The 16,950-nt window shown below is 38.7% G+C and overlaps 1 protein-coding gene across 1 annotated transcript in view; it reads right to left on the bottom strand.

The window, feature by feature from the left end:
- Window positions 1-205: 205 nt before the first annotated feature.
- The window catches only part of PCNX1 (pecanex 1), a 133,656-nt gene continuing 116,911 nt past the window's right edge, over window positions 206-16,950 (bottom strand). Inside the window, exons 32-36 of the mRNA XM_074955581.1 lie at window positions 15,693-15,967; window positions 13,979-14,184; window positions 12,321-12,760; window positions 10,813-10,953; window positions 206-5,262 (exon numbers count right to left, since the gene is read on the bottom strand). Of these exons, the coding sequence (XP_074811682.1) occupies window positions 5,122-5,262; window positions 10,813-10,953; window positions 12,321-12,760; window positions 13,979-14,184; window positions 15,693-15,967 (1,203 nt within the window). The 3' untranslated portion in view covers window positions 206-5,121. The remainder of the gene's footprint in view (window positions 5,263-10,812; window positions 10,954-12,320; window positions 12,761-13,978; window positions 14,185-15,692; window positions 15,968-16,950) is intronic.

Raw genomic sequence — 16,950 nt, 5'->3', positions numbered from 1 at the left:
TGAACTCCATGACCTCCGTGACAAACATGAAACCTTATTCATAATAAATGGGGAACTGAGTGATATACTGAGGTATAATTTTAAAAAACGGTTCTTTATAGTCATTTGCAAGGTTGGCATCCCATGGAAAATGAAGTGAAAATGCAATCAATAAGAATAGCACAAATGAAAAAAGAAAATTTTATTTCTCAGTGTTTCTTCACTGTCAATACTGTCCTTTTTGATACAACACATTGCAAAAAAATCTCTGCTTTTTCCATTTTAAACAACTACAATATTTACAGGCTGTTTTCAATAACACACACGCAGACACATACACGCTTACAGACACACGCAAGTACATGTATCCCTATCCCTGGCAAGATATCTATATGCTGGTAGAGGCAATGTGTATTTTTCATAGCCCATTCAAAACTCAGCCCACTCTCCCTATCTATGTTTTATTCCCCTCCTCCCTCAATTTTCTAATCAGCGGCTCATTGTCAGGCCTAGTTAGGGTCCTTATGGAACAAGTTAACATTCAGCTATATGATGTCTGTCTATCAAAGTCATGGGATGATTGAATTTACCAGAGGTTATATATTCAAACTGTACACCAGAAATTATTAGATTGCTTGTATTCAAATGTTTGTGACTGAGTGATGTACATATACTCCTGAAGTCTTTTGGAGCAGCCATCTTAAATCATTTTTTCTTGGAAATATAAATATACAACACTGGGGTGAAATAAGTCATGTACTGTAGTTCCCACCAAGGTGTTATGTAACCACTGTTTTATTAAGGCACATAAATACAACTCATTTCTTACACTGTCTAGCTTCACTGCGTGAACTACATCAGGCTATCATGTACTGAGTAATGCCAGACAACAAGAAGAGTTGAAGCCTATATAATAGGTATAAAATCCCCTTAATAAAATTAGCTACATAAAACCTATGGTGGTTTAACCAGATGTCCAATACGAGTTACTTATATATTTTGATTATTCATTATAAGAAATCCAAGTTGTTCTACTCTAGTTTGTGGAGGGAGAGTCCATTCTCTATTAATAAAGGTCTTCAAAAAGGTATAAGTTATGTATCTACAACACTGGGTCATTTAGTCTCTTGGGTCTGGTATCAGTGAAGTGATTCCCAGTTGGATATTTATTATTATTATTCCCCAAGGCAAAACTTTTAGGGCATCTGCCACAAATTGCCAAGGGCACAAATGCCACAGCATATCTATTCTGAATTTTCAGTTCATTACGCTCCCAGGGTCTGCCCTCAAAGATCACCATCTGACAGAAAGCAGGATGGGATAGAGGAAGGACTGGAGATGAACTGCAAAGAGCTAATATGAAAATTGAGTCAAGGTCAGAAATGTGCCAAGTGCCCCACTAAACAGGATATAGGGCCATTCAACTACTTACTTTTTAAAAAAAATCCTTCCTCCCCCAACCTCATTGTGAAATCCTCTGGCACTTCCTGGTTTGCAAGAGAGATCCCAAAATTAATCCATCACTCTGTGACATCACAGATACCATGAGTTGCATAGAAATTCAGGTATCGGTGGTGGTCAAATGCATGCTAGGATATCATTAGCAAAACCAGGAAGTATCAAAAGATTTCACAGGTAGCTAGTGTGGGAGAGAGAGAATTCAAGAATTTAAGTTGTGTTTTGCTGCTGAATGCCCCTGCAATCTGCTTAGTACAAACATTCAGTGTATTTCTGTACTTGAATATTCATTTTAGCTCAGCAGTAAGCCCTTAATGTATGTATCTATAGATACCACCTTCAGAAACATCTACTTACAGAAACAAAGTAGATGTGGATCATATTCCCAGAGGCTACAAAGCTAGTCTTAACTGGAATGTCAATACAGCAAAATACCAGCAACACACAATGCTGCCAGAGGATAAGAGTGAAACCCTGCCACCATCTTTCTACATGGCTGAAGTTTCCATGTTGGACTGAGAAAGTTTAAGAACTCTATTCTACAGCCATGACATACTAGTCTGGTAGGACAACCATGTGAGAATATTCAGGGCTTCCACTGTCCCCCAAAAATTCTTATGCATCAGTATTAACTCCTAATTGATTACACCACCACAAAAAAGAAAGCATAGCAATCAATTTAAAATAAATCTTGTTGAAGCACGGGCTGACCTAACATATTCGGAGTTAGCAGAATTTGGATAGGTTTTGTCCATTTAATCGTGAAATCAAGAGCCAACTAATTTAGTAGACAATCCAATATAAAATAATTTAGGTAATTTAAGGACTTTATAACCAAGTAACTGAAATACTGGAAGGTGAAAAAGCTAATTTTTAAAAGCCATATGGAAGGGTAAAATTGCAATTAGCTGATTTTCAGTGAGCATATCTGAAATCAGTTAATAATAAATTATTAGGATTTACAAGCAGTTTTGGTGTTGTGAAATACAGCTATCTGAATGACTTCACACAGACTTACTAATAATGCTTTCAGGAGAAGCTATTAACCTGTTAACTAACCAAGTTACAATCGGTCTTCAAATGTCAACACAGTGGAAGCCTTAAGATTAAAAATATAGATCCACAAGTCATATTTACTGTTTAAGACATGCCTTGGTTCTTCTAAACTTTACCATTTAACTTTGAATAATAAAGTGTTACTGTAGTATTTTTATATCTCCTCAAAGCATACTATTAGGAATGGACTTGTTGCTGGGAGAAATTCTTTATCTTTCCCAAAAGAGAGTAACAGAGATTGCACATAAAAACCATATTTGAAGAGGTGTTTCATCCAAGTTGTGATTTTTTTAAAATGGGGTATATGTGTTTACTTTGCTTTTTAAGCATCTGATTCTCTCAAGGCAGTAAAGAACCCTTGTATTAATACCAAAATTAGGGTCTGTCCCCAGAGAGGATTCTCATTTGTTAGTCTTTGTGAAACCATATTCCAACTGATAAAGGAAATGGATCTTTTAATTGTCAGCAGAGAAAGGGCATAAAAGTACAAACCTTCATTAAAAATGGCTTCAACTCTAACAGAAATTTTCTTCACTCATGACAGCAAAGCTACAACTACCAATGAAGTCAGCTACTTCACTATGTTTTCAGATAACTCGGAGATAAATTTAACCACACTATCGTGCACATTTGGTAAGGTGTTGGGACCAGACAAATGATTTCCAAGGTGGCAGATTCTGAACTGTGCATTTATGCAAAGATTAAATAATGCATATGTATAAACTGTACAGTAATATGGAATTGTAAAATGCACAGTACATAAAGTGTACACGCTTTGCATAGTATACAACATAAGCAAAGCCCGACAACAGGGCACTAGGAATAGGGTTCAGAACTGACCAGACACTAGGCATAGAAGAGACTACTTTTTCATCGCTAAAAGCTTTATAGTAACTTGAGTCAGCATATCAACACTGCTTTGCAGGAGGCATTTGCTTCCTACATGTTCCTTACCCCTTGTAGGTTTACTCTTACATAAGTATATAATGGACTAGATTTCAGTGCTTACAGAGAAATAATTGCAACACATCCCCCGCAATTATGCTAAAACTCTCCCCCAGTTATACTACCTCGGAAGAAGAGGTAATGATGGGGGAGAGAAGATGGCTGCTCTCAAAAGCTAGGACTGCGTGAAGTTCTCTGCAGAACTGACCATAATTCCAGATCAGAGACAGGAAACAATCACAACATGTACATTTTTCTCATGGATTAAGAGAATCAAGTTAGAGGAGCTGCAACTTAAATCTAAACTGCCGTTTTCTCCTCACACCTCCATGGTAAATTTGAGTTCCTTGTTTCCCTGAATACACACATTTTAAAAAACACAATAAAACCTAGGATATGTAACACATGAATAATTGAACTTCACAGTTATAAATACTCAAATTACAGTTACATAGAATATATAATCATTGAAAATAAAATTCAAGTCATAGAAAAGAATGAAGACTAGAGGGAAAGGAAAGGGGAGATGGTAAAAACGATACAACAGTTTAGGGCTGTGCCTCCTCCATAAGTCCTTTAAAAAAAACCAAAAACAAACAAACAAACAAACAAAAAACCAACCAACCAAACCCCAGTTGTTTAACTGTACTGAATCTGAAAACCTTCAAGGTCGCAGAAAATAGACATGGACCATGGACTAAGATTCACCCCTACCTCCCTCAAAAATCAAGTGCCTCTTCCAGAGAAGAGCCATCAGTATAACTGAGTTAGCTCCAGGTGTAAAGGAGCAGAGAAGTCAGGACTATCTAAGAAAGACAAAGGATGCAAATTAGTGCATTGAGACCCACTTTAAAGCTGAATATGTTGTACAGATGATTGATGCACCACCACCAAAATAGCCTTTGATATAGTTATGGGGATATTCAGGTACATTACTAGATATTTGGTATTTTGCCATTTATTGTGAAAAGGATGCAATGCACTGATATGACATACAGACTACTGAACCAAACAGAATCCATGGCACAGCTCTTACTGTCAACATGTATATGGAGAGGGAGGGGATTAATCCCAAAGGCAATTTAAATAATGATATTTTATTTATATATAAATAAATGTTCTGAGCAATCTCAGATATTTTAGTGCATTGCTGTAAAAAAATTAGTGCAGTTCTCTCATTAAAGATTTTAGCTCACAAGGAAGAAGATAATCTATACGTCTGCTCAGTCTCTCGCCATACATAAAACCTCTATATGGCTTTACGCTGAACCAAAGGTTTGTATGCTAGTCAGTTTCTTTAAATAAGGTGAATGGACGCCACATGCTCTGTTACAAAACATGGCAATTTTTGGCAAAGCAATTAGAAAAATATGAGGGGCTCCTATTTTAGAACTGAAGTTTGTTGATTTAAAGCAATACACAATGCATAAAACAAAGTTTCAAAACAAAAATGATGTCTCAACAAATCTTTACCCTTCATGCAAATGTTTCCTCAGCAGCTAACAACTTAAAAAAATCCAGCTCTTACACTTCTTTATTTTGGGGAAGGGCCTTCTACAAGCCCCCTGTTTTCAGGTCCTGTCCTATAACTGGACTAAAGTTTCATGCCCTGGGAGCATCCTCTCCTGACCCCTCCTCTCTTCTGAATCTTTGGAGGAGGGGAAGTTTAATTATCAGTGTGGCTCACACTTCAGCCCCAAGTTCTAGGACTCCAGTTTCAACCACAGCAACATATTTGTCTTCAATCTGGACCAGCAGGATGGTTTTATCTATGTGGGACCTACTCCCTGGATCTCTGCTGCAAGGCACCCAGCGGTGAATCACCTGGAGAAGGCAATCATAATAATATGAAAGGTTAGTTCCACACGGATTACTGCCATTTCATGGTGTTGATTTATAATTCTGTACTATAACAAGGCAGAGGCAAAAGTACTGAAAATGTCATACAATCTAACCACACATTTTTCAATACTAATATATCCATACATATATTATTCTTGTAATACTTCCTCAAAATCTGCTATAATCTCTTTATGCCAGTAAGGAAAGCCTGGAAATACACTAAATAACTAGAGAAATGCTGTCTGGCACACAAAATCCAATCTAAGGATGACATATTTTGAGGGAAGGGGCCTATAAAAGATGTAAGACTTTACTTTTCTGTGCTCTGCAGAATCTTAGGTTTTCTTTTTGGTTTTCCTACAACTATAGAGCTTTCTAGTCCTCCAGATACAAAAGATGAAGACAGTCTTCCTACTGCATATTACCGCACCCCTGTGTTTTTGTGTCTATAGCAGTAAAGAATGAAAATTCAAGAGGCTTACTTTCTGTCATTCATCTCAGTGGGGTGTTAAAAGAATACTTAAGTCTGTTTAAAAACACACTCATCAAGCTTAAACTATTACATATAAAGAAAGAATAGCTGGGGTTGGATTTCAGCAAGAGAAATCAAGTTAATCCCAACCAGACCCCATGTAACCACTGCAAACTCAGTGAAGAGCTGGGCGGTGGGGGAAGACATGGAGGAACTTGGATATGAGGCTCCATTTATAGTGAAAATAAAGAGTCCCAAATTATTTCGGTGCACTGCAGTGAACAAACTGCAATTTAGGTTATAGTGATGCTCTAATGCTTAGACCAATGAGACGTGAAATATTACACTCCTCCCCAAAAAGAGACTTTCAGAAACACTGGTTTGTTCTCTAACTCTACAAATTATTCACAAAAGATACTACAGAAAGGAACAGGATTTCAGAAGCATTGTTATTTGCTGTCTGTGTAGGAGCTTTGATAAACTGCATTTCTTCAACAAAGAAAATCTGTGCTATTTTGGTATACATTTAATAAACTTTCACAAAGCAGGGTACTGTATTGTATTTAATAGCAAAGCAGAAGCACTACTTAGGAAAGAAGCAGGATGCACATAATGTTGAGAAATTTGAGACGAGTTCAGTTCAGGTCACCTTTAAAAGCATAATTAAAAAAAAGTATAATTGTAGGGGCCAACAAAAACCCCTCACTGATCACAGGAGAATTAATACATACTTTCTGAAAGCCAATGTACAGAACATCTCAAACAAAACCCAAGTAATTTCTACAATTTTTTGGAAAAACAGCTTACAAACCAGGTACAGAAGACACACACACAGACCTTAGAGCAGAGGTCCCGAACCCTTGTGGGAGCTCTGGTCCTACCCATCTCATGTCCCATCATGCAGTTTTCAAAAACAGATTCTGTCCATTCTCTCTTGAGTCTTCTATCTCCCCTCCCCACCTTATCCCCTTTCTTTTTGTTCATTTTTGCTCTGGTTCACTGCTTCTCTCTGTAGTTACTCCCTCTGAAAGCTATTCTCTTTCCCCTGGTTACTCAACAGAAAGCTATGCACTACTTGGTGTGGGGGCGTGCTTATTAGTTGCTCAGTGGTCCAAGACACATGCTCCTGTAGCTGAGCTGGGTGTTTTGAGAGCAGACAGTGCCTTTGGTGAGTAAGCTGCTTCTTGTGTCCCAGTGTGCACGAGCATCTCCTTTGCTCAGTTGCATTAAAAGACTGCAAAAGGAGCAGGAAGGGAAGTGAGTTTCAAGTGAGCTTTACCAACAGCAGCAAGTTTGTTATAGGGAGTTGAAGTAGATCCAATGTCATGAAGCTTTTACCACACAACTCCTTCTATGCATACTCCTGGAGGGAGTGCCCTCCCTCTTCCCCAAGGTTAAAAGACACCATCCTAGAGAAAAACCGCTAGCATTATGTTCCAGAAAGGAAGTAATGCTCCAGAGTTACTGAACAGAACTATTCACACAAATAAACATTTAGATCAGCAGCTTATTCTAACCTTCAAACTCTCTCTTTTTAACCTTCCTCTCTTTCCTTATCATCATCAAACAGTGTAGATGCTGGCATCCTGTGACAAGCAAGGCCAGTTAACGAATTCCTTGGAAGCAATTCCCAAGTGACGCTGGCCAACTGCCAAGGAGTATTCAGAATGATATGCATTATCACTAGGATATTCCTTATCTGCAATGGCTAACAGAGGAAGTTCCAAAACTAGAAGGCACACTATTAACAACCTAGACCCTTAGTTTGCTTATTATGTCCTATATTCAATACCACTAACAGCTGCTGTATTAAGTCAAGTTTACAACTAAGATTTAATGCACATGAGCCATAAGAGTGGACTTCCAATGGCAATACAAATTCAGTCACAGACAAGGGGAATTTATTTCCGTGTTCTTCATTCACACACTTAAAAATCCAGTTAGACTCTAGCTGTTCATGGAAGCCAAAACTTCTAAGCATAAGACACTAATAGTGTTTAGAACAGAGCACTGGGTGTCAAGATATTCAAGTTAGTTTCCCTGCTGCCGCTGTCTGGCCTTGAACAAGTTGTAACTACTCTGCACTTCTCTTCCTTCTCTCTCTTCCCCAATAGGCACAATAGGCATAAGTTTTTACCATCTTCGTAAAACACTGAGAGCCTTTGTTGAAAGGTGCTAAAAGGAAAAAGTATGTTGCATTTTTGGCTGCCAATTGAAAGACTGGTTTTTCCCTTCGGGACAAAATTTCCCATATGACAGTCCCTACAAGAAAGTTTAGGATGCTTTAAAAAGTCTCCTTAGGCTTCTCAGGGGTGATTGAAAAGAACTGGGGTGGGGTGGATCAAACATTTTAAAAAATCTCAATACCCAGCCTCCCTGGAATAGCTTCCTGGATGCTTGGGTGGAGTGGAGTGTTATTTGCAGGCTGCAACCACAACCAGTTTATTTTCTAATGCGTACCACTGAATGCCTATGTGGGAAGTCTGAACTGCTAAGCATTAGAAAGTCCTTGTTCCCAATGCCAGACAATACATGCACACATCATTTTAGAGTAGTGTGTCTTCCCTGGTAGTTCCTATGCCTTTCATATTTAAGGGCATTCTGACTTATTTGCTTGTATCATTCAGCTCTGAATATTATAGTGATCTTGAAGAACACCTCTCTTGGGGCCGAGCACTGATCCAGGAGTGACTAACTGTGTATAAGTAAAATGATGAGATTTCTGAAAGGTAGAGCTGCAGTTTTCTAGAAAGGAAACTATTTCAGTACTTACTAATCCTCTCCACTAGATGCAGTGAAAGCTGAAGTTGCAGCTATAACAGCGGAGGAGGAGAAGAGGGATTACAATTAATAGGCCACTGGAAAACTGAGTTAGACTAGATCTTTGTTTTCAGTTGAATCTCAGAACTTCCTTTTTATATACAGAAATAAACTGGAGCCCTAATTGTGTTATCTCACTACATAATTGACTCAACCCTATCTGCATTATAGTGATTTGATTTAAAGCCAAAATACCATTAATTAAGCAATTCCTGCAATATTAAGGCTGGCTGATAAATTCATCTTTTGCATACTCTCAGGAGTTCATAATTTTAGGAAAGGAAAACTGAAGGCCGGGTGAATAGTACAGTAATTTAAACGCAATGCACATAAAGGGTTTTGCTTAGGTTTGTTTGTTGGCTTTTGCATAGGGCTGTTGATTAATCACAGTTAACTCATTCGATTAACAAAAAAATTAATTGTGATGAAAAAAATTAATCAGTTTTAATTGTACTATTAAAAAGTAGAATACCAACTGAAATTTATTAAATATTTTGGATGTTTTTCTACATTTTCATAAATATTGTATTGTGTTGTAATTGAAATCAAAGTGCATATTATTTTTACTACAAATATTTGCACAGTAAAAATGATAAAAGAAATAATATTTTTCAATTCACCTCATACAACTATTATCGTGCAATCTTTGTTGTGAAAGTGCAATTTACAAATGTAGATTTTTTTCCTTACATAACTGCACTCAAAAACAAAACAATGTAAAACTTCAGAGCCTACAAAGTCCACCCATCCTACTTCTTGTTCAGCTAATCGCTAAGACAAACAAGTTTATTTACATTTACAGGAGATAATGCTGCCGCTTCTTGTTCACAACGTCACCAGAAAGTGAGAACAGGCATTTGCATGGCACTTTTGCAGCCGGCATTGCAAGGTATTTATGTGCCAGATACGTTAAACGTTCGTAGGCACCTTCATGCTTCAGCCACCATTCCAGAGGACATGCTTCCATGCTGATGGCACTCGTTAAAAAAAACACGTGTTAATTAAATTTGTGACTGAACTCCTTGGGGGGAGAATTGTATGTCCCCTGCTCTGTTTTACCCACATTCTGCCATATATTTTACATTATAGCAGTCTTGGATGATGACCCAGCACATGCTGTTCATCATTTTAAGAGCACTTTCACAGCAGATTTCACAGAATGCAAAGAAGGTTACCAATGTGAGATTTCTAAAGATAGTTACAGCAGTCGACCCAAGGTTTAGGAATCTCAAGTGCCTTCCAAAACCTGAGAGGGACAAGGTGTGGAGCATGCTTTCAGAAGTCTTAAAAGAGCAACACTCCAATGTGGAAACTACAGAACCTGAATCACCAAAAAAGAAAATCAACCTTCTGCTGGTGGCATCTGACTCAGATAATGAAAATGAACGTGTGTCGGTCCGTACTGCTATGGATTGTTATCATGCCGAACCAGTCATCAGCATGGACGCATGTCCAGTGGAATGGTGACTGATGTATGAAGGGACATATGACTCTTTAGCTCATCTGGCACATGAATATCTTGCAGTGCCGGCTACAACCGTACAATGAGAACATTGGTTCTCACTTTCAGGTGACATTGTAAACAAGAAGCCGGCAGCATTATCTCCTGCAAATGTAAACAAACTTATTTGTCTGAACAAGAAGTAGGACTGAGTGGACTTGCAAGCTCTAAAAATGTTACATTGTTTTATTTTTGAATGCAGGGTTTTTTGTACATAATTCTAAATTTGTAAGTTCAACTTTCATGAGAAAGAGATTGCACTACAGTACTTGTATTAGGTGAATTGAAAAATACTATTTCTTTTGTTTTTTACAGCACAAATATTTGTAATAAAAATAAATATAAAGTGAGCACTGTACACTTTGTATTCTGTGTTGTAATTGAAATCAATATATTTGAAAATGTAGAAAACATCCAAAAATATTTAAATAAATGGTATTCTATTATTAACAGTGTGATTAATCATGCGATTAATTTTTTTAATCACTTAAACAGCCCTACTTTTGCACTAAAGACTCTATCTTGCACCTGTTGGATTGGCTTCAGAAATTTCATGCAGTTCAAGTGAGGACCTAGGCTTCTTCTTGCATACAGGTAGTAACTCCAAAGAACATCTGCTCCACCAGCATATGATCAAATATGCCTTTTGAATGGTGGCTGCACAGTGTTTCAGACTGACCTTTAACAAAGTTGACTCCCCACCCCCCTTTCACAAAATCAGCTTCCAAGTGAAACTTACATGGCCTTCCATGCCTTCCTGAGGACTCCAGTCTTTCCAGCTATTTCTTCCAGCTTTTAGCCGTATCACCTCATCTGGCCACTGCAGCTCCTTCCTTTTAGACATGTTGATCCCTTCCAGTACTTGGCTGGGATCCATTATCTAAAATGAAAAGTAGAAATTGATTTTAGACTATTATGGACCCACCAATTAATGGTTAATAGTGAAACTGTAACTGTTCCCTTAGATGCTACTCATAAAAATGTTGCTCTTTAAAGAGCTGATCTTGCACCCACTAGAGTCAATGGCAAAGCTTCAGTGGATTTCAGTAGTGCAGATTCAAGCCCTAAGTTAGCTAAGAGCTGCACTTTAAAAAACTTGAGTGGCACAGGCCTCCAGATTTGGGAATATAGAGCACAAGCCTCAGAGGATTTATCACTAGGCAAAAGAACTAAGTTCCATTTAGGATGCTCAGCAGAGACCAGCCAGTGTTTTGAAATTAACAGGCTTCCTGCACCTGGAAGAGGTCAGCAGGAAAGCATTGTGGAAAACCTCCCTCAAGTTGTGAACAAGCAGGAGCTGCTTAGATACCCACCATCACATTAAGAGTTTACAGAAGGGACACGGAAGAAATATTATTGGGAAAAAACAGTTTTAAAAGAAGGGCAGTGAACGTTAGCAGATCTTAGCTGTATTTTACTTAGCTCACCCCTGCCAGCATACAAAAGCTACAAAACTGGGGCCTGCCAAATTTATTTGCAATTGTCCATGGTTACTGAATGACTACGACCAAGACAGGCTTCAGTATGGCATTAAGTTGTGTCACCATGTGAAGCAAGCTGGATATGACCTTTGTGGTACTGGGGACTACTTCTTCATTTATTCCAGCAACACTCTATTGTAAACATACAAGGGTTTATTGAAAGCCACATGAGCTAGAGCTTGTGTTTAGCTTCCAGATTTCAACAAAACTACCGTTTCCCCAGACAACTTAAATCAATGGTGAATTGGCACATGCGCAAAGACTTTGTTCAATTCTTTGTTATTGCCACATACAATGAAAAGGAAACTGACAATATTTTTACAGTGACTACTATAGAAAATTTTCTTAGTTTGCAAATCAAAAAATACAAACTGCCAGCACTGCTGAGGAAGCTGTTCTGGCTTTCATGTTACAACCAGTAAATAAAGATACCGCAAGCAAAACTAAGCTTATAATTTTGTTGTTAATGTATGAAGCAGAACAGAATCTAGCCCTCTCACAGCTCTGTGCTAAAATAAAACATGTCTGTAATGTGAGTAGATATTGCTCAGTATTCCAGTAGGCCACTTGTTCAGCAAAATAAAGATGAACCTTTCTAGTCATAACTGCACTTCTGTTCTGCACTGAGAAACTCAAGTACATGTGTGTGGATAGAAGACAGGGGTAGTGTTCTTTAGTTGCTACAAGGTATAAAATAATAAAAATGAGAGGAAAAAATAAGGGCTAAAAAATGTGTAGATTAAACATGTTCTTCTGGCCGATTCACCTGGATTCTGTAAATAACTTCATCCCTTTTGGCTTGCATATGGTTTGCAGGGCTTGCATTACCACCTGACTGTGCATCAGTTACGTTATTCCCTCCTTCTGTTCCTAGAAAGCCCACAAGGGCATGTTGTTTACAGGCTGGGATGCTTTGGCTGGAGCTGCTGGAAGAGGGTAGGCCATGCTGCATGATGACAACGCCAGTCTGGCTAGTGGGTTCCATTTGGTTCACCATGGATAGGCGAGACTGGATGGAGGATGGGAGGTTACGAAGGGATATCTGACTGGTGGAAGAGCGTCGGCAAGGCACAAAGCCTGTAGTGGACGTGCGAAGTGATGAATGACGACTGCTGTAACAATAAGATGAATGGCTGGCTACCGAGGCACGAGCAGGGGAATGTCTGACAAGGCTTGACTGCACAGAATGGGAGCTGTGACTGGTGCCTAACAAAAAAACAAAAACGGAATCAGGAGAGTTGATAGTTTTAATACATGCCTCCCACACATTTTAGACTTTACACACTTACAAAAGTGTTTTGGCACCTTGATACAAAATTGATGGGCATATCAGAAATGCCTGGAATACTTCAGAGACAAGATGTCCTGTCAACAATGAAATATTTGAATATGTTCAATTAATCTTAACTGTTTTAAGAAACTGATATTACATTGCTAGGAACATAGATGCAACAATGTAAGTGTCTTTGATAAGTATGAGCCCAGCTCTTATTGCATTAATGAAGTATTTCTTTAATGCTGAAGAGTTTAGTTTCTCATTCTATGTTGTCTAATTCTGCCAGTAACATTTGCAGTGTTTCAGAACCACCAAATATTCTTAGTCAAACATGTGGCTTGACTGGACTCCTAAGTGTGCATCAAAAAGTTTAGTTACTATTGCTGCTATTTTAACTAGTTCTGAAATGTTTAATTAGATTTGAAGTTGGCAAAGAAAAACCATGAGAATTTTAGCTCTTAGTGTTATTTAATGCATATTAATTAATGCTCCTCTCTGGTGCCAGACAGTTGTAGATACCCCATCACAATTATGGACCTTATAATGCTATACGGTATGATAAGATTCAGAAGCTGGCAATGTACTAATCTGTAAAATAGTTCTGTTTTTCTTGAAAGGCAAATGAAAGCAACTATACCTTAGGAAACACATATGCTCAATTACCTCCAGTTCCTCACTAGATCACTAACAGCGCTCCTTAGGTACTGTTTAACTGAAACCCTGCAGCAACAGACAATTTACTCCACAGTAGCAGTAAGGTTGTAGTAGCATAAAAGACAGATAGTCACATTTATAAAACACTTGTTATGAGTTTGGTATTTGTGAACACAAGGGAACAGAAGAACTGGTGCAGGTTAGCCATCCTGTAGAGAGGTGCTAAGAAAGGCTATCCCACTCAACTCTGGTCAGCATATCAATCCTGATCTGCAATCCTCAGACCATTCCAGTAGCAGTCCAGAAACCTGCCACTGTGCTAAACTGCATTGAGATTTTGCGATACGAATCCATTTCCATTGGGAATTAAGATTACAGAATCAAAATTAATTCTGTGCTTGTAGCCCAGCCCTGATCTACAGTGGTGAAAGGCTAGCTGGTATTTATGTACAGTTCCAATATTTTATATAATATACACTTTAGGTTAGTTTTACCTAGTGTTGAGGGGTGAGATGTGATAGGAGGGTGGAGTCCCATGCCAGGGCCCTGCCCTGTAATTAAATTCCCTCCTCCTTGTGACATGCTGCTTTGCGACTCATTGGCAGCTGCATTGTTACTTGTGCAGGAAGCCCCACCTCCAGCATCTGAATCTTCAATGTTTCCACCACTGTTGCAGCCAGCACCACAACCTTTCCTTAATCTGAAAACAGAATGAGAATCAATTGTATTAGTGAACAGAAAAAAGTGACCAGACATCAGTTTCAACTATATTGCTTTTTCTTCTGTACTATGCTTTCCCCAACTTGTAGGCTGCTGTCTGAGACAGCACTAAAAATATTTTCCTGACAAACATTTAAGTGATACTTACTTTTATTTATGTAGTACCAACTGTTTACAAATGTGACTTGGAGAATTCAGTGGTAATACTTTTAATAACAAATACTAGAATTTATTGCTCTTCTATTTTGTGGTCATATTAGCATCAGAGTTTATGCTGTTCTGTCTATAATGGCTGTCATTTATCTCTAATTTCAGGCTTTTCCTCATACTTTTTCTCTCTTTATGTTTAAAATGAGCAGGAAAGAACTGTTAGCTCTTTTCATCTGTTTCTTTTCTTATCGCTTTAGCAATGGATTTCACTTATGACATACTTTAGTGACTATGATGTGCTAGGGTTATTTGAGATTTTTATACTGCCCAAGCCAGCATTTGAACATTTTAGGTGGGTTAATCCATTTGTTAGCTGGAGCCTGTAAGCTTTTATTTTTACAATGTTGTTTGGAGGGCTACACTTCATTTAGCCTCACTAAAGAAAGCACATTTACTCATCCTCCAGTCCCTAGTACTACTCTTGTTCTTCTGTTCTCAGATACATTGCCAAATCCTTTCCCAGTCTCTCTGCTTCTTGATCTAGGATTTTGAAGTATAATTAGCTTAGGTCTAATGCTTTGTTATGGTACTGTGACAGGTTTTTCTAGCAATATGCTGGAGAAGTGGTTTGGGGTGGAGAAGAGATATGTCACAGCTTGCAGTAAATACACCACACAATTTTGAGGAAACAGCCAATTTGTACTTATATACTGTAGGTGTACAGCATGGTTATACCTACATTTAGTCAAATACTCGTGTAGTACTAACATTTAGAATGGTATGTTGCTTACATATTCAAAGTGCTGTACAAAATCATTAATCTTGAAAGTATTAATGCCTTGCATAATTTTACTCATGAGAGAGTCCCAGTTACTTCAGTGGGACTACTCACATATTTAAGCATTTTAAAGTCCCAGACCTGCATGAATCTTCCCCACACCTTTGTGAGGTAGATTATTATACTCCTCTTATGGACAGAATAAACTGAGGCATTGAAAAGTGACACACAAACCCCACAGCAGGTCACTGGCACAGCTAAGATTCCACCTCAAGACATAATGTTTCCACCTCGAATTTTATTTATGAGTTGTTAAAACTGGACACGATATTCTAATTGACAAAATGCTTGGGATGTTGTCCACGTGGCCTGCTGAACAACACTCTTGCCATAGCAGGGCCATGTGTTGCAATTGTGATTGAAGGGAAAAATACTGAGAGGCAGCCATACTTCTGTGAATTCCATAAATTATGCTCTGCTAAGATGTACTAACATCTTAGCATTGACAGTGATGTTACTGAATAGCTGAATGGTCTTAAGAACTCATTCTCACAGCTCACCTGTGCCATGTGGACACTATGAAGTTTCTGATATTTCCCAAACTGATAGCGCCCCCAAGAAACTCCTTGAGCTGATCATGGCTATCTGAATAGGAAGTAGTCAAAGGTGAGACGTAGATTGGGTATCCAATGGGCTGGTCACAGGAAGAATTGATCATATTCCTCAAAGCCTGCTTTGCATTTTGGATGCTCCCTCTTTCTGGGTTACGGTTACGCAGGAAGACAAGTTCCTGCTGCTGCCCTGCCCAGAGGCCACGCACACACTCCTTATTTACCTGCAAAAGAACAACAAAAACCAAGAAAAAAAAAGGACATCAGAAAACTAGTCAAGGAGAGGAACAAAGAAAAAAAAAGCTACTAACCTTCCATAACTGTTGTTCTTTGAGATGTGTTGCTCATGTCTATTCCAATATACGTGCATGCTTGCCCCGAGTACTGCTGCCAGAAAGTTTTTCCCTCTGTGGTATTCATCAGGTCGGGTCTGGTGCCCTCTGGAGTTATGCTCTTATAGCGCTGGTATAAAGGATGCTGCCAACCCACTGACCCCTCAGTTCCTTCTTGCCAGCTAACTCCGATAGTGAGGCAGGAGTGGGAGGTTTTGGAATGGACATAAGCAACACATCTCAGAGAACAGCAGCTATGGAAGGTTAGTAACTGTTTTTTCTTCTTTGAGTGCTTGCTCATATCCATTCTAATGTAGGTTACTCCCAAGCAGATGTAAGGGGTGGGGTTTGGAGCTCACTGACGAGCAGATTGTAGCACTGCTCTGCCAAACCTAGCATCGTCTTTAGTCTGCTGAATCATGGTATAGTGAGACACGAAAGTGTGGACTGAAGACCATACTGCTGCTCTACAGATATCCTAGATAGTGACCTGTACCACAAATGCAACTGAAGATGTTTGTGCCCTTGTGGAGTGTGCCGTTAGGGACAGAGCAGGGACTTTCATCAGATCATAGCATTTGTGGCTACAGGACATGATCCACTATGAAATTCTCTGGGCTGAGACTGAAAGACCCTTCATCCTGTCTGTAACAGCCACAAAAAATTGAGTCATTTTTCAAAATGGATTTAGTCCTTTCTGTGTAGAAGGCCAGCGTGCGTCTGACATTTAGTTAGTGAAGCCTCTGCTACTGGTTTGTTGGCATGCAGTTTCAGACAGAAGACCAGAAAGAATAGGTCTTGATTACTATGGAATTATGAAACCATCTCTGGGATAAAGGCTGGGTGAGGCCATAACTCGACCTTGTCCTTGAAGA

Source organism: Natator depressus, chromosome 6 (assembly GCF_965152275.1).
Source record: "Natator depressus isolate rNatDep1 chromosome 6, rNatDep2.hap1, whole genome shotgun sequence".
Lineage (NCBI taxonomy): Eukaryota > Metazoa > Chordata > Testudines > Cheloniidae > Natator > Natator depressus.
The sequence above is the reverse complement of the archived record's forward strand: the minus strand, read 5'-3'. Positions and strand labels throughout refer to the sequence as shown.